Source organism: Psammomys obesus, unplaced genomic scaffold (genome assembly GCF_907164565.1).
Source record: "Psammomys obesus unplaced genomic scaffold, mPsaObe1.curated_primary_1811, whole genome shotgun sequence".
NCBI lineage: Eukaryota > Metazoa > Chordata > Mammalia > Rodentia > Muridae > Psammomys > Psammomys obesus.
In genome coordinates, this window is record NW_026596162.1 from 10,080,639 (window position 1) to 10,103,603 (window position 22,965).

The 22,965-nt window shown below is 39.7% G+C and overlaps 1 protein-coding gene across 2 annotated transcripts in view; it reads left to right on the plus strand.

Moving 5' to 3' along the window:
* Jarid2 (jumonji and AT-rich interaction domain containing 2) overlaps nucleotides 1-22,965 on the plus strand; it is a 196,084-nt gene that overhangs the window by 94,017 nt on the left and 79,102 nt on the right. For both annotated transcript variants that reach the window (XM_055595137.1, XM_055595138.1), the window contains one exon: nucleotides 21,330-21,471. In XM_055595137.1, coding sequence (XP_055451112.1) covers nucleotides 21,330-21,471 — 142 coding nt within the window. The remainder of the gene's footprint in view (nucleotides 1-21,329; nucleotides 21,472-22,965) is intronic.

Below are 22,965 nucleotides of genomic sequence, written 5' to 3' on the forward strand. Positions count from 1 at the left end.
TTTGCCACTCAGATAAATAGAAATTATTTTTGAGCCCTCCATGAATTCATAAGACAAGTCTTGTTTTCAAAGAAGCTTCTCTTTGTAAATTAAAATAGCATTTAGCATACAAGTTATTAAATGTCTTGATTGCATTTTTAAAGGATTTCAGTGATTCCCCCCCACCTTTCCCAACCCTCCTGCTACTCTTCATCTTCTCTTGTACCCACGAATCCTCCTCCTCCTCCTTTCCTTTTTCATATCCTTTTTCATGTGTCATTTTGTTCATCCTACATTGTGTATTTTACCCTCTCTTGATATCCTTTCTAGTGTTTTAGGTTCAGCTTTGAAGGAGGTAGGTGAAATAGTTAATTAGGAAAAATAGCTTAGGAAGAGGGTGCTAAGTATTTACGAAGTTACCATGTTTCTGGGCTTTTGTAATTGAATTGACAGAAGCAATAAACACACACACACACATACATACACACACACACACACACACACACACACACACACCATCCAATGTTAAGTCATAGACACAAATGCGGTCAGTCACCTGGTGGTTAGGTGTGTGTATGAATGAGTATGTATCTTTCAGGTTAGTCTAGAGCAATGGCCAATCTGCCTCACCTTCTTTTGTGCTGGGGTCACAGGCAGGCACCACCATGCCTATTGGTGCATGTACACCTGTTTTAATGATTGTCACTACTTTGACAGGAAAGAGTTTTATTCCTATTTTTTTTGGATGAATTTGATGTGTACCCATCTATGATACCCAAGTTGAAGTACTTTGGAATGTTTCCTAATCTCATGGAACATTAGCTGGTTAAAAATAAGTGAAGCAAAATTATAAAAAAGATTCCTATAGGATAATTAGGTCACAAATCAACATAGAAGGCTGATTGTCTGGAGTGAATAGGCTATCAGGAAGGCAGCTGATGTCGAGGGACCATTTGTGAGCAACCAGGAAAGGCTGCATTAAGACCTTGCAGAGGGTCCTTAAAGACTCAGAGTAATGATTTTAGTGACAGACACTGGGAGTAGAAGTTAAGTTCTACCAGAGAGTTGGAATTAGATCCAAGTAGCTGCCATGACAGATTTCTTCGACTGGTACACATGTTCTGACTGTCAGTAAGGTTCTTCTCAGAGGTATGTAGGAATCTTCAGCCTTGATGAGGAGTTTAATTGGAAGGAACAAATCATGCCTAAGATTGACTAGAACTAGAAATTCAATTTAAATGACAGTGAAGTGCCAAGCTTTCCAGTTGTAGCATTTACTAGTAGCCTGGAGTTTTTAGTCTGAAGGATCCTTTTCCCTTTTACTGTGCTAAGTCACTCTGTCCCCATCTCCTAAGACACCTTTCTTCATCATTTTTTTTTTTCCTTTTCACCAGTATACGAAGCATGTGTCTTTTTTTTCAGAAGGGTAAAAATTAACCCCCTTGGTCTTGTACTTAATGATACTTTATCACTGTCTTATTTTAATGGAAAAATTCCTCAGAAGAAAACATCTGTCTTTAACTCCAGTCCTGGGGAGGTAGAGGCAAGAAGGATTTCTTAGTTTGAGTTCAGCTTAGTCTACATAGTGAATTCCAGGGCAGCCAGAGCTACATAGAGAGACCTTGTCTGAGAGGTGGGCATGGGGGTGGGGGACAATGACAAGATAACCAAAATTTTGAGACAGTGCCTGCTTTTATTTTCCTGCCCTGGTTCTGACGATTTTTATCATGCCCAGTGTCTCTTCTTTCAGTTACACCTCTCATGCTGAACTTCCCAGGATATTTCTCTTGCCCCTTCAGTTTTCTTGACTTCTCATGAGTTAAACCTCTTCTGGGACTGGTCAATATTGCTATCTTTCTTTGTAGGAGGCTTTTATGATTCTACATGGCTTTCCACATTCCTTGAATTCAATGGAACAGCAAAGGCCAGGAGACCAAAGTATGTCTTTTGCCACTGTTTATGTAGGCACTTGGCTGTGTTGGAACGAGAGTCTCACAAACAGAAAGTTGCCATGTTCAGGGATCCCTATGTATTTGTTTCTGTCTGTCCCTGCATGCCCAAACATACACACTTTTACATGTATATATAAATTAATTTGAAAGCCAGAAGGGCATAGTCAGTTGCTGTTTGTTTTAGTAGGTCTGACTAAATAAAATCCCTAGAGATCCTTTTGACCCTACCTCCTTATTGTTGGATTTCAGGGATGCATTGTTGCCCACTCTCCTACTTGTCTCCTTAGGTATACTAGGATGCAAATTCAGGACCTCCTGTTTATGTAGGGAACACTATACACACTGAGTTGTCTTCCTGAATCCCCAATTTGGCCTGTAGTTATGGCTCAAACTATGCAATATGAGCTTTTTAAATTTATCCTTCAGTGACATTTTTCTCCTAGTATCTTTTTCTTTAGTATATTAGACAAGAAATGGATAACACCCCCAGTTGTACTTTAAACAAACAAAGATTCTGCCCTTGTGTGCTAATTTGTTTACATAAAGGCCTGTGATACACCTTCTGGCCTTGCAGAGGGGTATGGTAGCAGTGTGGAGGGACTGCTGATCATCATCCTGTGGCCAAGGTAAAAGTCTGTTTCATTCATCGTGCTGTGCCATAACAAGATGCTAAAGCGGGTGGCTAGAGCAACAGCAGTGTCTTAAGTTGGAACCCTGAATCCAGACCCTGCACTGATAACTTTGTTCCTGTTGAGTGACCTCTTTATGCTGAGAAGAAAGCATCACTTTAGGACTAACATAGTAATTTACCTTTTAGTCCTTTTTCACTGACACAGACTAAGGGCAGTCACATTAACATCAGAGAATTTCGTCTTCATAAAAACAAATAAAACCTATCTTCCCATTACAGTCGGGTAGGACACACAGGGGCAATGACAGTAGGACTTAATTTCGATGGTGGATTATGTTAGTTTTCATGTTAGTTAGTACACATTGTATTTTCTTTTGTGCTGTGTGACATTTTCCTGATAAGGTAGCACGATGTTTATACATTTCAAAGTCGTGTTCTCATTTGGATGAAATCTCTCAATGTAATTGGAGAAAAACAGATTCACAGGCAAAGAAAGCCAGTATAGAAGGCAGGATGACTGAGCACCCCTGGGGCCATACAGTGTGTTCAGAATGATTTATGTGAGTAAAATGATTTACCACAGAATGATTTACCACAGGTGAGAAGAGGGCTTGATGCTGAGGTGACCCTGAAGGAAGATCCTTTAGTCTTGAGATCATACTAGCAGAATTCTGTGTTGGGCTTTTGGGGTAAAGAAACCCTGCTAGCACTTACCATCCATTTTCTCTGCTCAACTTGTGTATAAAGGGCCAAAGCCCTTTGGGGTCATTAGAGAGTTCTTTATTCAATGCTGAGGTAGATAGTTCAAGAATAGAATCTGCTTATTAGCATTCATTCTTGTAAAATGATGATGTCACTACAGGAAGACCACATGTTCTTTTTAAGCCCAACCCATTTCATACTTTGAACTCTGATATTTGTATTGCTAGTGCCTTAAATACTATTTACTACAATGGACTTCTTAGTGTTGCTGTGTTTGCCAACCCTCCCCCTCATCTCCCTCAAGTTGAAAATACTGTGTTATTTCTTGAGTCACATTAAATGTTTGAAGCCCAATATACAGTGTATCTTTAAAGCCAGTAGAATGATTACTAGATACACTTCTGGAAACTACTTGTAATCTATAAATCCCTTAATTTACAATTCATTTCTTCATTTCTTCTACTGCCAAAACTCACCTGTCCTACTGATGTGCTTTGTAGATTTGGATGCTCTTCTAACCTTAGGTTTAGTTTCATAACTTTTCCCCAAAGTTAATAAAAACATATAGCTGTCTCATCCAAGGTAGCTGGGAGGATGATAGGAACATAAGCTATTTTATAGTTGATGCCTTTTGTCATAATGGAGAATAGTCAACAGTCTTGATAAATCAGCAAAGTGAACCTTGTGTGGTTCCTTTTTAGGCTCTTGGAAACCCTACCCCCCAACCCCCCCCCCCCTTTTTTTTTAATACACTCTCGACCTGTATCTAGTATTGTATCATTTCATGCTTTGGTTCTTACTGCTGATTTGGGTCTTGGGAGAGAGTTGAAGTTCTCTACTTAAGCCCCATTCATTTATTATTATTATTATTATTATTATTATTATTATTATTATTATTATTATTGATTTGGGAATGTTTTCAAAGGGATTATTAATAAATAATCTATTAATAAATCTTTTTGAAAAGCTGTGTTTTATTTGGGCATGGTGTCACATACCTATTCAATAATCTCAGCTACTTGGCAGGCTCAACCTGGGGTTGAGGAAGGGAGGGAGGTGGATTGCTTGCCTAATAGCCTGGATTTAGTTTCCAACACTTTTCCCTCTGTTCCCAAAGACTCCCTCCCATGAGATTGCATCTTGCTATCTTTTTTTTTTTAAACAATGCACAACTCTCTGCATCCCTAGCTCTACCTAGAAGACAGTCTAGTTAGTGTACGCATCATCTTTAGACATGATTAGGGCGTGTGCCACATGGTCTCATTGATGGTGTCCTGCTAGCATCAGATGAAGGGGTTTTACTCATATTATACATGACCCTGGCTCTTCATACAGAGTAGGTTTTTCTGTGCTTATGGTCTACACCGTTCGTGTCCAGTGTTAATTTTGAAAAGGGCTGTCTCAGTTTGCTCCTGGAAAGTGTTCCACTGTTTTAAAGGGTGAGCTGGGAGGCTCCCAGCTATCAGGTTATGAATGTCCCTCTATGGAAAAGATTGACAAACTCTTAATTCTGTGTCTAAATCCTCCTTATAAATGGAGATAACAAGAGCAAGAAAGCCTTTGCATTAGTTAAGGTTGAATATGGGGACGATGTGCCATTATTTATTTTATGATCTGATAGCATCTCCTTGCAGTGTTTCTCCTCTTTCTCCTCTTCCTCCTCTTCTTCCTCTTCTTCTTCTTCCAATGTTCTGTCTGCATGTACACCTGCATGCCAGAAGAGGGCACCAGATCTCACCATAGATGGTTGTGAGCCACCAAGTAGTTGCTGGGAATCGAACTCAAGACCTCTGGACAAGCAACCAATGCTCTTAACCTCTGAGCCATCTCTCCAGCCCGTTTTTCCTATTCTTTATGGCTAATACTTATTTACAAGTGGGTACATACCATGCTTGTCTTTCTGAGTCTGGCTTACCTAATTCTTACCTAATTCTGGATGGTATTTTCTAGTTTCATCCCTTTGCCTGCAAATTTCATGATGTCCTTGCCTTTTGATGAGACTGGTTTACTTTGTATTTCTGTGCCTCATTCTTCCAAATGTTATGGTAGGAACAGGAGTGTGCTGTGATTATTATTGTCTGTTACCATCTGTGACTTGATTTTTAAGTTATTCTGAGAAAATGTAAAAGCCTCATGGTTTCTATTTTTTTTCCTGAACTGTCTAAGGGACATGTAGTTACTTCCACCAGTCCCTATGGAGGTAGGGTTATACTTTAGGTAAGGCTAGAGTCACCTGTTTGCTGGCTTTCTCCTCTTCTCATGGCTTGCTACACACCCAGACTTAAGTGGAGAGGCCCTCTCCAGCCCCTTCTAGACCGAGCAGCTCACAAATGTTGTAGCCTTCTCAGGGTTTCCTTGTATTGAAGACTTCCAAGGAAATAGGTTAAGATTGCCATCAAGTGGCCGCTGTTGGTAGTGGACAACAGCATGCTGATGGTTCAGGTTTTTTACCTATTCTCTGTGCAGGTCAGTGAAGCTTGGGAAGATTGTTGGAGGAGTAAGGAGTCTGCTCTTACTTGGGTCTTTGTAATTCCCAATCGTGTCTTGTATCAAAGACAAGTACAGTTGAGTCTGCCTCAGTTGAAGGCCCTGGAGCTATGATGAGTACAGAAGAGATAGAGGTAGTTCACCCACAGCCAGCCCTGGTCAGGAGGAATTATAAGAGGATCATACTGTCAGTCCTCAAAATGATCATCCCAACCCAGATGCAAAGAACACACAGAAGGTGTGACTCAAGATCCGGATCAAAGGCACATTGTCTTCCTGCCTCAAGATCTGTGTCACAGGCATGCTCTCCATTTCTGGATTGTTGTTCATTCCAGATATAGTCAGGTTGACAACCCAGAATAGCCAGCACAATCCACCCCTTGTCAACTTAACACACAGTCTTATCTCCTTATGTCATGCATCATCAATTTCAAAAAAATAGTCAGGTGATAATAATGTCTCACATGACACAACTATCCCTCACATTACCACAAACACATTGTAAATTTAGAATAGGTGGCAATATCCCTTGGAATGTACTTTTAGTATATCAAACTTGAGTATGATAACCATTGATGTTAATGAAATTGAAATAAACACAAATGTATATACAAATGCATTCTTTTTAAAAATATTTTATTTATTATGTATACAGTGTTCTGCCTACAGGCCACAAGAGGGTACCAGATCACATTATAGATGGTTGTGAGCCACCATGTAGTTGCTGGGGATTGAACTCAGAACCTCTGGAAGAGCAACCAGTGCCCTTAACCTCTGAGCCATCTCTTCAGCCCTACAAATACATTCTTAATAGAATGCATTTATATGTAATAGAATATATTATATAATAGAAGCACTTATGTCAACTATCATTTCTGTAATTGTTCACGTGGCCTTAAATGATATTTATAACCACCTTCCTCTACTACCTATTTTTTATTTCCTCCACCCTCTGTGAGTACCTCATCAGGTCTGGCCTCAGTTTCTGGAGGAGTAATCCGCACCTTCACTCCCTGACCAGTCTGTGCTCTCCATCATCCTACGTGGATTAGACTGTTATAATTCCCTCCTAACACTAATCACAGGGCGTGGTAGCACCAAGAGATGCCCTGTAGGACCTCCTGCACTCCTGACAATCCTTCCCAGGCAGAAAGCCCTGTTTGGCTGCTGATATTTACTATTTCTGGAAGTGAGGTAGTAATTTTTCTCTCAGGAGCTGCATTCTCAGGATTGATGAGAATGAGGATTTACAGTCTTTAGTACCTAGCAGAAAGTAAACATCTAGAGTATCAATGCACCATGAAGCAGACCACTTGGAAATTATGTTCGACTAGGTGTACCGCATTTGAAGGTTCTGAATATCAGTATCTTGGAATCAGGATATATTCTAAGACCAAAAGCTGTAGCGTTGATCCAGAGACCTTCCATTTTCCCTACCAAGTTATCCTACATGACATGGGTAAGGAAGGGGACCGGTCCACAGGAGTTGTTTGAATCAGCAGGTGCTCCCACTACTGTACATTTGGGATATTTTTGGAGACTTTAATTGGTTAAACATTACTAATCAGAATATCTGAAGTCCATCTTTTGATCTTCATAAGGGTTTTTTGGCTAGAGACATGGCTCAGTGGTTACAATCACTTTTTGAGACATGGTTTCTTTGTATAGCCTTGTCTGATCTAGAGCTAGCTCTCAAGACCAGGCTAGCCTTGAACTCACAGTGATCTGCCTGTCTCTGTCTGCACTTGTTTATTTAGATAAGAGGACCCAACACCCACTTACATGGCAGCTCACAACTGTCTGCAATTTCACTTATAGGGGTTCTGATGTGTTTTTTTTTTTTTTTTTTTGTTTTGTTTTTTTCTGATCTCCAAGTAAACTAGGCACACATGGTAATACATACATACAAAACACACACACACACACATACACACACACACACACACACACACATACACACACACACACACACTTATATCTTCAGAATAAAAATACAAACCTAGAAAAATGGGTTTGAAAACACTGAAGAATCAATTACCCCCTCCTGTATAGTGACTTTGTCCTATTGGGTTTAACAGAGAATGACTTTCTGGTATTGACGGCATATTGTATATCTTTCTTTGTGTCTACATTGTATTGTCGGGCAAGGAAAATGTTTGTGTGTTCTATGGCGTGTGGATGAATCCCGGCCGGGAGGCCATTCTGAAACATGGTAGTATGGTGTGTTTGTCTCCCTAGTCTGCTGGTAACATGAGTGCTGGCCGATCTGTATCAGTTCAAGTGGCAATGTGGTCCAGGAGTGCTGGGTGACTTCTCAGACCAGGAGGTAAAGGCTGTTACCAAGTCAGTTATGTAGAGTGATTTTCAGTAGGCATGGATTTTGAAGCTATCTTGATGTGGCCTGAGAGTAAAGGATGGTCTCAGAAGTCACAGTGGGAACCCAAAGAGGAGATGAAGACAGTATGCCATGAACACCAGAAATAGTTAGGAATTGTGTTAAAATCATTTCTTAGTATTAATTTCTAAATATGACACTACTGAATTGTGACACTGACTTGTCATCCATTGTATTCTGGAAGCACATTTTAACAATACTGTAATTGTGTATAAGTGTGCATGTTTGGTTTGAATATGGATAAATACGAAGATCAGAGAACAGCTTTCCACTGCTGTTTCTGGCTGCCATTCTTGCATCAAGCAAGTGCCTTCATCTACTAAACTGTCTTCCCAGCCATCATTCTTAGAATGTTTTATTAGTTTAGGATGATACTACCTGTGTATGAGGGAATCAAGTTAAAAGAGTCTTCAACAATTTTCAAGTGAAAATTTTTTATGTTCAAAGGAGACATTTCTCTTTTCTTTTTATTCCCTCCAGCAGCCCCACAGTGTATTTATGAATGAACTTTGTTTGCTTGTATGATATCTTGTTTTAAGCATTCTCAAACGATTAATCATCACCATCTTAAACTTGGTATGGCTTCTTGTTTACCAGTGGTTTTCAAATATTTTAAATACAGTAATTTAAAAAAAATTAATCTCCCATTCATCCTCTTCCCTCATTTAAAATGTGTTTATTGGGATGGTTCCCACTCAACCTTGATCATAATGTTTTCTCCTGAAGGACCATCCTTGGAGAAAAGCATGGCTGGCAAGAGAGAAGACTGTGGAGTAGTGCCTAGAGGTCCTGGCCCTGGCCCCCATTATTAGACAGTTTTAGCTTGCTTGGAAACTATGTAGATCAGGCTTTCCTCGCAACAGCCTGCCTCTGTCTCCTGAGTGCGGGCACCAAAGGCATGTCACCATTACCCACCTGCTTTGTTGTTTTAGTTACAGTTGCAAGAACATGTTGTCCTGTTCTTCAGAGATAGCATCTTCCCAGAGAGATGATCCCCTGTTCTTAGCTAAAAAGTTTTGGTTCACTGGGCGTGAGGAGGCAGAGGCAGGTGGGTCTTCGTAAGTTCCAGAACAAGCTGTTCCACAGAGAAACCCTGTCTTCAAAAAATAAAACAAAAACAGTTTTGGCTCACTTTAAGCTTGGAAGCTAATTAATCAAACATAATGTCACAGACTCTTTTTATGTCTCTGCTGCTGTTCTGCCTAGTAGGCAGAGTGTTCCTGAGACTTGCTATAAGACTTTTCAACCAACAAGGACCAGAACATTCTGCTTCTGCTTTTCCTGTTGTCTGTTCCCATCTATCCTCTTCTTAGAGAAATATCTTTACCAGACTACACCTCCCCCCCCACCCCCTTTAAATGCTGCAACTGCCCAGAGGCATCTTTTTCAAATTATCCCATTTTGCAAAGAGCTCAGGCATGTTTGAATCTGGCCCAATGCTTTGTAGACTACATTGCCGAGGCCAGCTTTAACACACTGTTACTCTACTCCTTCGTGACTGTAAGACCAGCATCAAGATTGAATGGGAAAGGGAACATAGGGTTAAAAGGGATTCTTGATGAGTGTTATCTTTTCTGACTTAAAAAAAAAAATTGAATGCTCTAGTTTAATTGATTGTAGTGTTGGTTGTAGCATGAACAACCAACTTAGTTTTATTAGTTTAGTCACTCAATGTGGACCATTCTCCTGAGTTATTGCAGTTACTGGCATTATTTTGTAACTGAGGTGTGACCCTGATGTCACATTGGTTGTCAGGGCAACTGTGCTTATTACGTAGTACATTTTGGCATTTTAGGAATTATCAAGGCCAATTGGAAGGGTCCAGACTTGTGTATATACCTAATTCTGCTTGGTATAGAGCCAAATTTTGTTTAAGTAAAAATCTTAACAAGTAACACTTAATTAATATATAATCCTCACAATACCTGCACTTTAATAATCATAATGGTTCTAGTATATTTAGTTATTATTTATTATATTAGTCATGATATACTATTTTACTTAGTATATATTAATAAAAGTCAGATATTAGCACAGTGTCTCACTTTCACTTTGATTTTTTAAAATAAATCACACCTCGGTGACAGGAACAATAAAATGAAGTTTTGCCATAGAACCAAAGGCGTAGGCACCCATTAAGACACTGTTGTGGGATTCCTTCAGATACCATAGCTCATGGAAGTTCTTTTGTGAAACTAGCCAAGCATGGTGCCTTGTGTCTGTAATCTTCACTACTCAGGATGCAAGACAGCAGTTCAGTTCCAGTCTGGACAACATGCTGAGTTCCTACCTGAAAAATAAGTGACCTGTGCCCATCCTTCTATACTCGGGTCATTTCTCGGTTATGTCACTAACTCAAAGTAAACACCCTATAAATAGCTGTGTTCTCTTATTGTTTAGGAAATTAATACTAGTACAGATGCAGGCAAGATTTATTTTATCATTTTTATTTTTGGGTTTGGAAATCTGCTTGCATGTATGTCTGTGTACCATGTATATGTAATGCCTGAGGAGGCTAGAAGAGAGTATTGGATCCCAGGTGTGAGTTGACGTTTGGGTTCTGGTGATTGATCCTTGGTCCTCTGAAAGAGCAGCTCAGGCTGTTGAGTCATTTCTTCAGCCCAGATGTAAATTTTTGTCCTTAATTCCCCCCTCCCCTCCAAAGATCTGTGACTGGTTGACTCCACGGATGGATTGGATAGATCCATAAATCTATACAGTCTGGTCTTTAAAAATCTCACTTTCTTTTTTGAGAATTCTCGGCTCCACAGCCTGTATCATCTCCTCCCTTTTGTATGGATTCCTTTGTGGGTATAGTTGTGGGGACTAATTGCACAAACCCAATGTTAAAATACATGTGTCTATGCACCTTGCATGTATAGATAGCTAGAATTAGAAGAGGTATCGCCACTGTACCTTAGGTTGTGAAAGAATCTTTCCTTAATGTACTATAACTCCCAAGGCTTGCATTTTTCTCTTTATAATTGCGTATCAATGTGGACTCCATGGTTTTAGTTGTTTGTGTATTTAAGACCAATTTTTAAGTTATATGGCTCAGGGTAGCCTAGGCTTGAACTTGTGGTCCTCCTGTCTCAATCTTCCCAAATGCTAGGATCACAATTGTAAGCTACCACATCCTGCTTAGCTGACTTTGAAGTAGCTCTGAAGCAGCAGGTTTTTTAATTATATAGTAGTTTTAGGTCTGCAAAGCTGAGTAAGACATGCAATGTCTTCCTCTCACGAGACAAGAAATTGTATGAGTTGGAATTTACTCTGGTTATTTATTTTCAGAAGCTAAATGCACCTAGAGAATTTGTTGGAGTTTTCCTAACTTGGTAGCAATGTACTGGTAGAAATTATTGATTATGGAAGAGGCAAAATATGCCCTTAAGTGTCCTGAGGTTTAGGTGATAATTAGGTGGAAGACAGCATGTACCTGGCTGGTTGCACAAAAACGCATTGGTATGAGATCATTTCTGAAATTGTAATCTCTTCAGAAGTAGCATTTTTGAGTGCAGTGTTTTGCTTTCTGGTGTCTTGGAAAACAGAAGGTCTTCATGTAGACACTTGATTACTGTGACAGCATACTGGTGTGCGTGTAGTGTCTGACACCTGCTTGTGCCACAATTTGTCTTTCATTCAACTTGTAAATTTGAATATTTTGTGTCTGAGGAGTTCTACTAATTCTGCTCCTAGATAGGTATCTAGGAAAAATTAGTTCTTGCTTTCTGGGACTGCCACGGAGGAATTGCATCATGATGATATATAGGTATACACTGAAAATTTCAGTGCTTCCGAACAAAGAAGTCAAAATAAACCAGAGGGATAACTGAAAACTCACTGTTGGGTATCACAATTCATTTCATAAAAGAGAAAGGAAGAAAAGCTGGTAATATTTGGGTTTAAGATAGAATATCAAACTCAAGACAATGATGACTTATTGTAATAGGAAAAAAAAAAACAACCCTTTCTCAGTTTTTCTGTCATCTCGTATATACTTAAATTGGAAAGGTTATATTGCAATTCTTTAGCACAGTGCAACCCTCTCCCACCCCCCCCCCCCCCCCCCCCCCCCCCCAGTCTTCCAAAGACTATTCCTCTCAACTCCTACTTCTGGTGATCCCTCCCATAGGATAATGGGCCAGGATTTTATCTAAATAGTTGCAGACCTACTGGTGTTCATAAATAGTTTTCAACTCTTTATGCCTCAGAGCCACATAAAGGCTTTAGTGGAAGTGGGATTAACTTGTACCTGAAGACAGATGATAAATGTAAACACCTGGTTTCTTTTAGTTTCTGTGAAGAAGACAACAGCAGCAATGGTTGGGAAAGGCCTTCTTAGAACTGGGGGTTGTTAAAGGAAACTAAAATCTGTATATTATTCTCTAACTTCATTTCTCTCCAACTGTATATGTCACAGGTTCCTCCTTACGTCATTTCCCCAGAATTGGTGCTCACCAAAATATCTGCCTGTCTTTCTAGTTCGCTGCTCTGTGATAATTTTTGAAGAGCCTAGATAAATCCTATGAAAAGGAAAAGATGCCCATCTCCCAAATGTCCTTAGTTCACTGTGTATGATTTATGCTGCAAAGGGACTCATGCCAAACACTTGCTCAGTGTTATAATCTCTGCTGGAGAGATGAGAGTTCCCTCTGTCCAGAAGCTGTACCAGCATGTCAATGCAGGCCAACTCTTGAGTGGCCTCCTCCTGTCCAAGGAGACATAGTGACTTGGAGTATGGTTGGAAACCATACTAGCCTAAGCCACAGCTTTCTCATCTGTACAATAGAATTGCACCAGACCTATAAGGCCCTGATTGTCATTCTCATTTGATGAAAGTATTTGGGTATTACTTCAGAGTAGCTTGTCACCCCCCACCCCCATCCCCAAGGTTCTGGGTTTAAGTATGTCTAGTTATGGTGACTTAAGAAATGACCATGGTAACTGTGAGGCAGCTGTATCATACCTCAGGAAATGCTAGTAACTGCCTTTAGCATTTGCAAGGTTTAAATTAAGTTAATGCTTGTGTTTTAGGAGCCTAGAAAGATGAAACAACAGAGTCAAGTTATTAGGATGGGGTTTCCCAGTGCCCTGGATATAAATCTTGTAGTGAACTTTGAGTGCGGTTCATGAGCTCAGTCTCCCATCTTTGCTTTCCTTGGAAGGGCCTAAAGAGAAGCATGTGCGTAGTATAAAGCATGTGTTTTGCATAGCATCATTGCCAGATGAAGTTCAAAAGCTTCAAAGAAAATGACTTTGAAAATCAAAAAAGAGACATGCACTGCAGTTATTGGAGGCCAGTTGGATGCCTGCCTTTTTCACCCCTCTCAGCAGCTGCCAGGCTACAGAGCCTGTTTTGTGAAAGATCCTCAAGAAACAATGAGGGAAAACAGCTTCAGCTTGATTAGATTAGATCAATTTATGTGCCATAGGGAGGTGCCTAGGCAGGACTGGGGGAGGGGTATCCTGTGCTGGCCGTGGCCTATGCCTGCCCATTCGGTCACTTCATAAGTAATGAAGCTCCTGTGGTGGCTGGAATTACAGAAAGGGGGAGGGAGGGGTTGGAGGAGGAGCGTATGAAGAGAGATTTCTGCAGTCTGTCTGGAGAGCTGCCCAGGTTTCCCAGCCAAAAAAACAAATAAAAATAAATAAAAGGCAAGTGCTGAATGACACAGATTATGATATTTAAAAAAAAAAAAAAAAAAAAAGGACACAATTGAAACAGTGCCCTGGTTCCTGCTGTTGTTGGAGATGGGTGTGTGCAGGGAGGAGGGGCTGGCTAGTGTGCAGGCCATCCCTTGGACACAAAAGTCTGTACAATTAAATTGTGACTCTCCCTTGCCAACATGTCCCCTCCCCCCCATGTGCCATAAATTCTGTAATTTTGATACGTCTGCATTGCAGGTCGTGGAAATGGCAGGATGTAAGGCTGGTTTCTTTTGCCTTTTCTCATTTTAATTTATCAAGATGGTAAAAACCGGGGAGAGGGAAAGTCAGCCAGATGCCCCCTCCTCTCTTCAGTGTTCGATTCTCTTCCAGGCACATAAATAATCTTCTCTCCCGACTGTCTCCCCTCCCCCTTGGTCCCCGCCGCTGTTGGGCTGTCCTATTGCCGCTCGGAATCTGCACTGCCGCTTGCTTATTACGTACAGGGGAGGATTGTTGACAAGTGCTCGGGAGCCTGCCTCACTGCGCTCTCTCTTCCTCCCTCCCTCCCTCCCTTCCTCTGTCCTTCTTCCTCTGTCTCTGCAATGATCCAGCTCTGAGGATGGCTGCTCCACGGGTCTGTCAGGTGCAGTTTTTGGTGGCTTATCTTGAGGAACCTGGGATAGAAGGTCTGTTCCTATAAATAAAAGAAAAAACAAATAGCTGTGATTTGTTTCTGTCTGATTTGGCTTTTGTTGGAGAAATAGGCCTTTGTGGGTTTTCCTGCTGGGGGTCCTGATTATATATATCTATTATGGGTGGCAAGGGACGTGTTTGTACACACACACACACACACACACACACACACACACACACACACACAGTATTTAAAAGTGTTTGGATTTGTTTAATATTATTTTAGATTTTATATCTTGCCTAAGGGCAATGGTGGCTCCTACTAAGATACCGTGGAAATTTACAAGAGAGAATCAATGTCGTTCTTAGCACATTAAGCTCTGTTGACCATTTTGGCCAAGTCTGCAGTTTTAATCATGCTTGTATGAATTTAGACATTTCTCTGGGGACTGACCAGCTATTCAGCAATAATATTATTAATTAATAATAATTTGCCAATGCATTTGTTTATTTGCCATCATTTAAAAATAGATGCTTGATGAAAGTTAAGTCACTTCATTCTTACCCTACATCTAGTTGCTTTTATAAATTGTATAGCGTGTTTGGTTTCATTTCCCTTATTCCTTTTTATGTTATTTTTTCCTTTAAAATGGAGGAAACTGAGGCATGTAAATAGAGGGCGCATCCTCAAGTGATTCTGATCATCCCAGAATGCTTTAAACCCAGTGTTCTTTATTTTCCCTGCATTTGGTGCATCATTCTATATCTGCATTCATGTGTATACAGTCAGATGCATATTGAACCCCATCCCTTGAGGGGCAGATTATGGCCACATTCCTGTAGTCTTGCCTTGTACAGATTTTCATCGTATATCAGTATTGGAAAGACTGTTGCTCTGGGAAGCAGTAGGCTTTGGTGAACTTGTTTGCTATCAGCGGGCATGCTTCTGTTTGGACTCTCAGTATAGTCATCTGGAAAGTGGGTGGGCAATTGATTTGTTTATATGCAATTGAGATAATGAGGGTCTTAGAAAATTCATATTCTTTTTCTCCCTCCCTCGCCTGCCCTTCTTCCCTCCAAACAAAATATAACTTGGAACCATTATGTGTTCAGTGTAGCCAAAAGGTTTTGATAAGGGTATTGCTGTTAATATCTATAAATTGTGTGGGTCATATACAGCTTTTGCAAGGTGTAAGCAAAGATTAGTACACAAAGTGGGTAAGTTTATGATATTCACTGATGGCCTGTAACTGAGATTTTCATTTTGGAGAACTGGTTTTATTTTGGTACTCATGTTTGAGGAATAAATTCAGTGAAATGAAACTTTGAAGATCTCAACATCTGCACACATTGTAATTTCTTGTAGAAATCTTAAGCTGTTTGTATGGATCACCAAGCTTTGCCACATGTGTTTATCCCAATATAAAACTTTGTAAACAGTAGTCTCATTGATGTAAAAATAAAGCTCATAACTCTGAGTTCCATTGTTCTGCAGCTCATTGTCCAGAGTAGCCTAATAAGCCCAGTCATGCCTGTTGTGTGCTTTTTCTTAATATGGAAGACAGCTTTTGACCTGAGAAGGTCAGCACAGGGCCTTAAATGCTGGGAAGCCAGTTTTTAGTAGCTGGGAATTCAAGGATCTGCACTTGTGCTGGTAGCTTTTAAGTAGGTTGCATGGTAGGCATATGCTTGACCTGTTTGTCAGTATGAAATGACTGATACTGGATGCTGGATGGATCTAGGATTTAGAGCTCGACATAGTAATGATTTTATACAAAAGTAAAGCATGACGTTACAGTGTGCTGAAGGTGTTTGAGGGCAGTTTTGAAGTCTACTTGTTCTGATTGCTGTGAAAGTAATGATTAACATGAATGAGTGAAAGGGAAAATTAATATAGTGTGTGATTGAGCTTTGATCCAAAGAAATAAGGGTTCATGCCAAAATAAGTGCTCTGATAGTTAGCCTTTGTGGTGTTGCAGAATTTTTTTTTTCTGAAGATCAGAGATTTAAAAGAAAATGTGTATATAAATTTCATCTGTGAGCTTTGTTTTGTTGGGTATTTGTTGTTGAATTTGTGATTGTTGGTTAAGATCTTGAAGAGGGGATATCTTTTGTCTTTGGGTGATGTGATTCTTTTTCATCTAGGGCTTAAGTCATGCAGACTGAGGCCCATTTTGTAAAGGTGCTACCCTATATTGAGATGGCCACAGGGCCTTTTGGTGAGGAATACCATTTAAGGTGAGGAAATGTTTTGCTGTCTCTGGCACCTTTTATACTTTGCTTGATTAAAAACAGCTTTCCATCCAGTAGCCAAAATTTTTCCAGTCACCATGTTGGATTATATTGTCTTTTATCAAAGCACTGGTTTTGCAAAGGAGGTTTTAGATTCCTGAGGAATAATGGGTATGGTGACTGAGATCGGTAGTGGGTAAAGGGCTCTTCTTGTAGATTATTGGTATATAAATAAGAATTTATATCTATGTATCGGGATAGCACAGAAATAATCAAAACCTAGCTTTACCCTTCTGAAGTTTGATCTATTTTGAGGTTCCATAGGGGCTAGGATTTTGATTACATTTTCTTGACTAAAATGGGAAATTTCTAATGCTGATTTGACAGTAGACAAAGGGGAGTCTCAGTTGGCTGAGGGGTTGTTCTCATGAGGGAGAAGGATAATTATTTTCTGTAATCCGGTGTATGAAGCCATTTTCATTTGCACCTCGTTGACCATAAGTGTCACTTACATCCTGCCTTATGACTCTCAGCCACATCTGTGTGGATGTGTTTTAAGCATGTCAATGGACAAGCCAGGGTTGAGTTTCCCAGTCTCTGCCCTGCTCACCCCTGTCCACCTCGTTGTGTTGGATGTTCACTGCTGACTTGCAGATGTACAGCTGAGGATTAATATCTACATTCATGTGTGAAGCTGGCCCAGTATCAGAATGCCTGTACTGTTTGAAAAGCAGACAATCCAATGTTTTTCAGAGTCTGAGGGAACCAAGACTCCATTTTTCACTAGTAATGGCGGCAAACCATGCATTCTGATTACCTCAGAGAGGTTCCTTGCCTTAACCAAGGAGGCTGCTATTATGTGTTCACCAACAATAAGTGAACACATATGTGTGAGCACATACAGAATGATAAATTGCTATTGAAAACAAAAGCTCTTTGGGTGCTTTACTGTTTAATGTGTAATGTGATACCTTGTATCATAGTGACAGAGTGGCAGACGGCATTGGCTCTGTAACACAGAATCACCTTTTGTGCATACTTCGTACAGGAAAGCAAAAAACATTGGATCTCCCTAATATGCTAATAAGTTTGGTGTGCTCCAGATGTTTGAGAAACACTGGAACAGCTTCAAAGCCCTCCTTGTTTTCATTTCTTTTGGCATTGCCTTTGTGGAGTAGAATTTTCCTTTGGTTTTGTATTCTGCCATGCCTTCTTTGTCTCTAAAATATAAAATCATATTCTCTCTATTTTTTTTCAAGTGTTAGAAAAGAACTATCTTGTGTTTCTGCATTGTGTTTTGTAATCTAGAGTTACCATTTATTGCTTAAAAATTCTTTAGTTGAAGAAGGCTTTGCATAAATTGTTTCAGTTTAACTATATTTTCATGTAAGGGCAATAGGGAGAAAGGATTACCATGCACACAGTATTTCTAGTTTTCAACATGATTCATTTTGTTCTTCTCTGCTGCTGTTCCAGACCCTTGTGTGGTGCTGGAAGGTTTTTCATTTGTTGCTAATTTTGGAAATGAGATGAATAGCTACTGAGCTTTTAGAGATGCTGGTAGCAGCATGCTCTTGTGTTTAATATCTTGGGATGGTTTTCTGGGTGTATGGCGGTGGACAAGTGGTGTCCAGGCTGTATCACATTGTTGATAGTGTCTAGCTGAGGTGGCAGGCCCAGTCCCCAAGCTGTCTTTATGTCGGTGATTTTGAATTTTTTGTTCATATTTATTGCTTTTGTGAAAGACAATAGACTGGTTTAATTTAAGTTCAACGTACTGAATATTAATGGAGGAGAACAAATGTACAGTGACTAGATATTTGGGCCTTTCAGTTTCTTTTCTGTTTAGCCTCCTCTCTCCAACAAATGCTTGTTTTAGCATTTGTTTGGGGTTGGGGGAGGGTGGAAAATTAAAAATGGAATGTGTGTATAGGAAGGGAATACTGTTGCATTATTTCTCCTCCACTAAAAATAATAATTACTACATGGAAGGAGGGCTGTGTTAAGCAGGAGAAGGAAAAGGCACCACACATTAGCCCGTCTAATATTGCCATGATGGCTATTCTAATGTGAATGTCCCCATCACATTCTGTTCTGCTGATCCAGCTCTCCTAGCTCAGGCAGGCTCTGTGATTTAGTTTAAAACATTAGAAATTAAGTTTGATAGTAGGAGATGTGAAAAAGAGTAAGTAAATAGATCGGGGGAAGGATGCTTTATCCAAGCCACATAGACAAGGAAACTAGAAATGTGTAATTTTTCTGAATAATTTTTATACAGGATGGGAGTACTTAAATTGAAACCGTTGATCATGTACAGAATAACGTCAGCTCTGCTCCCTCATAAAGGGTCTGATTCAAACACTAGGTCTGTGTTGCTCTCTCAAGTTCAGGTCATCCTCATTTTGTGACTTGGAATGGAAAAGGCTTGGAGTGCCCTGAAGGTACTAGTTTGAGGCCAGTGGACAGTGGAGCTCCCACTTGTATTCCCATTAATGGCTCGATCTTGCCTTAGGATCAGATCAGCTTTATTCCCCCTTGTGCATAATTTCTGATAAAATTCTAAGGGACATCACATACAATTTCCCCATGCATTCCTCTAGTATTTGTGATTAGTAGTTATTTTTTGGAGGGCTCATTTTTAGCATTTTTATACTTAGAGATGTGTACTTCTTCCCCCAGCTCTTTCCTACTCTGGCTGGTGGTTTGGTTTTTTATTTATATCTGTCCTTGCACCTAATTGTTTGTAGGCAAGCCTCCTAATAGAACTATTGGGAAAAGATGGAGAGAATTTGTTGCTGATGGAGGCCTCTTTGAAATATTGTCCATAGTTATATTATAGTTAGTTGTCTGGTTTCTTGTTTAAGCTTACCCCAGTTGAGTGGTGATTCAGGAACAATAGGTCTTCTGCCAACTGACATTAGACATGGGCTCCAACTAGCTTTGCATCACCTGGGAACACTAGTTGTGTAGAGTAGGGCACATGTGAATCTGGGACAGGCTCAAGTTGGAGAATTTGTTGTTCATCCTGTGTGGGGTTTCTGGAAAGACAGAAAAGCTGCAAGTTTTTCACATTAGTCTAAAGTGTCATACTCAGAAGACCACTTCTTACCCATTCCTACCTAGTGGTATCCCATCTTTCCTTAGTTTCTTTCTTTTAAAAGCTTCCGCTTTTAAAAAGGCTTACTTACTATGTCTACATTGTGCTGCCTGTATGTATGCCTGCGTGCCAGAAGAGGGCACCAGATCTCATTATAGATGGTTATGATGGTTATGAGCCACCATGTTGTTGCTGGGAGTTGAACTTTGGAAGAGCGACCAGTAGTAGTAGTCTCGCATTCTTTTTTAAATGTGTTGATGATTTTGCTCTTGGCTGCTCTGCTTGTCTGACTGAACTGACTTGCGTTACCTTGCTTTCCCCTATCACTGTTCCTTCCTGGATGTGTCAAGTGTTCTGTTTTCTGTTTGTTTTGGTTTTGTTTTCATATGACTAGTGAACACAGGTGTCTCTTTGTGTCCATATCCTAAAGTACCCTGTCAATATAATAGATATTTTGAAAACCTTAATCTCCCTTCTTTCACTTTTTTCCCCCTGATGAATTATGCTTTATCTACACATACACACTATTTAATCATAACCAAAAGTACACTTGGCTATCCTAAAGTTTGGGAGGGGCCTCATAAATTTTATTCCTTAGTCCCCCTCTCTTGCTAAGGAATTGAACTGGACTTGGCTACTGAACTGGCCCCAGTCACATTTCTATTGGGTTTTGAAAGTATATTTGTATTTTCCAGTGATTTGGTATCCTACCCATTTCTGTATTGGTGTGTCAATGTACTGCTAGTCACGATATTATTTTAGTTATATTATATATGCAATTCATGTTTTTAGATTCATAGCCAAAAGACATTTAAATAAATAGGTGAAATTACAGTATACTTAACAGTGCATTATGCATTCTGCTGCTACACCTAGTGAATACTGTTATCGTCCCTGAGTGGATCTTTCCATGTTTGTGTCCACAGGAATACATCCATGTGTGGTTCAGTACTGAAGATCTAGGTAGCTCTTGTTTGTTGAGATCTGGGGCAAGACTAGCTAAAAGCTAAACTAATGGCTCTATAGGATTTTCCAGTTTGCCTCTAAGATGTTATGATGTTTCTGCATTTAGCTGTTAATTTTTGTTGTTGTTGTTGTTGTTATAGTTAGTAAACATTTACTCGTTACTAGTTATTTAAGAAAACTAGTGGGATGTTAAGATAATTGAAGCTCTTTAAAATGTATTTTAGTTTAATCCCTAGCATTTTAGAAGCTGAGGTAGGGACATCACTCATTGAGGCCAAACTGGGCTGCATATTGAGACACCGTCTCTGTACCAAAACCCAAAACCATCTTCATCCCATTTTTGGCCCCCCACCCCCCCAAGCAGGTGTTGTGTATGTGTCACACGCACACAAAATTACATCTTGACTTTTCTTATGTTAATTGTTTTTTGTAGTTAGGCTTTTGAATCTCTTGTGAGTCAAATGAGGCTTAATTTTTCTTCCTTCAAGAGGATTGTATGTGCTTGTAAGTTTTCTTCTGCCCTCATCAGCTGTTGTATGGGATTGAAGGAAAACTGCTGCTCCTAATGTAATGTATTTAAGTGTTTGTCCCTTTTCTCACCTGTAGGGCTCCTTGGTAATGACCAGTCTAAGGCTTTAGGACCAGCCTCAGAGCAGTCAGAGAATGAGAAGGACGATGCATCCCAAGTGTCCTCTACTAGCAACGATGTTAGTTCTTCAGATTTTGAAGAAGGGCCGTCGAGGAAAAGGTTAGTACCCAAGGCTGGAAAGTATTAGTGATTTAATCATAAATCAGGGACTACAAATTCGGTTGGTAATATTTGCCAAATGTGGACAAGTGTGAATCTACCCACATAGTCCTGTTTGTGTGTGTTTTTTTTTTTTAAGAGTTAGAACTAAGGCTTTCTTAAGTATTTCCCAGTAGTACAAGGAAATGAAAGCTGTTATGGCCTGAATTAAATGTGTTCCTGCCATGCTTCTTACCATCAGAAATTCTTAAATATATCTTATATGTGTTTTCCTCATCTCTGAAGAGAGAATTTTTTTCCAAATTATTAGAAACTTCATATGGTATTATTTATTGAAAGGTGGTATTATTGTCATGAGACTAGGAATCACTGCCTATGATCTTAATACGTCTGATTTTAGTCAAACTGTAGAATCTGTTCTTCAAATGTAGCATTGTTATTTCTATATGATTTTCCCATATGACTTAAGATAGTTCAGTAAGGTGGTATGCTATAGCTGTTTCAAGATTATTGGCAGTAACATTGTATAGCATGTTGTTCTAACTGGACCTTTAAAAAAAATCTCTTTGCCAGTATTTACCAAATTTCATGTCTTATTGTTTACCCCGTTTAAAATTTATTTTTTGTATTATCTTTATGACTATAATATTAAAAGGAAAAATTCTCTTGGTTTGATCTTCTTAGTTTGATTCATCGTCTCTAGTGAAGAACACTGAAAAATTAAGGGGAAGAAAGTTAGCTATATGTTTGTGCTTAATAGTTCCTGAGCCTGAAGTTGACGTACATAGCTCAAATTCTTAATTTGTCTTCCTTCTTCCTGGTGTCTAATAGCATATGGTCTGTATTAATAACTTGCACTGTCATAACTGGCTGTCTGATGTGTTAGTATAATGAGTACACACATCAGATGACTCTGTCAGCACACTGTGCTTGTTCTTTTTAGAAAACAATTGAGAGATTCAGTGATGAGTTTGAAGGGGACCATCACTGGAGTAGAAGGCTGAAAAATATATTCAGTAAATCCATTGTCATGTGTGGTAATATCTGTGCCTTCTAGAATGGGTGGTGCCCATGCCTCTGGCATCAGCTTTTGCCTCGATTTGGAGAACACGTTCTTTGATCATAAGCCAGCATTCACTACTGTGTGACTGACTCCCCCTCCCTCCCTGGTGTCAGTAGGTCTCATTTTTATGGATGACAGTACTGGTGGCTTTCTTTCTTTGCAAACATTGTATGGTTAGTGTAGCTGAGTGCAAAATAGTCATTTAATCTGAATTTGCAGGTCAATAGAAAAAGGAAAAACTTTGTAGAGTTAAATTTTAATCACTGCAAATCTTTTTTTGGTTGTTGTTGGTGTTAAATATCTTTTCTACTAAAGAATTTATTGTAGGATGCTAGTGATGGTTCAGCAGTAAGGAGCACTTGTTGCTCTTGCAGAGAATCTGGGTTTGAGTCTCATAGCCACCCATAACTCCAGTTCCAGGGGATCTCTGC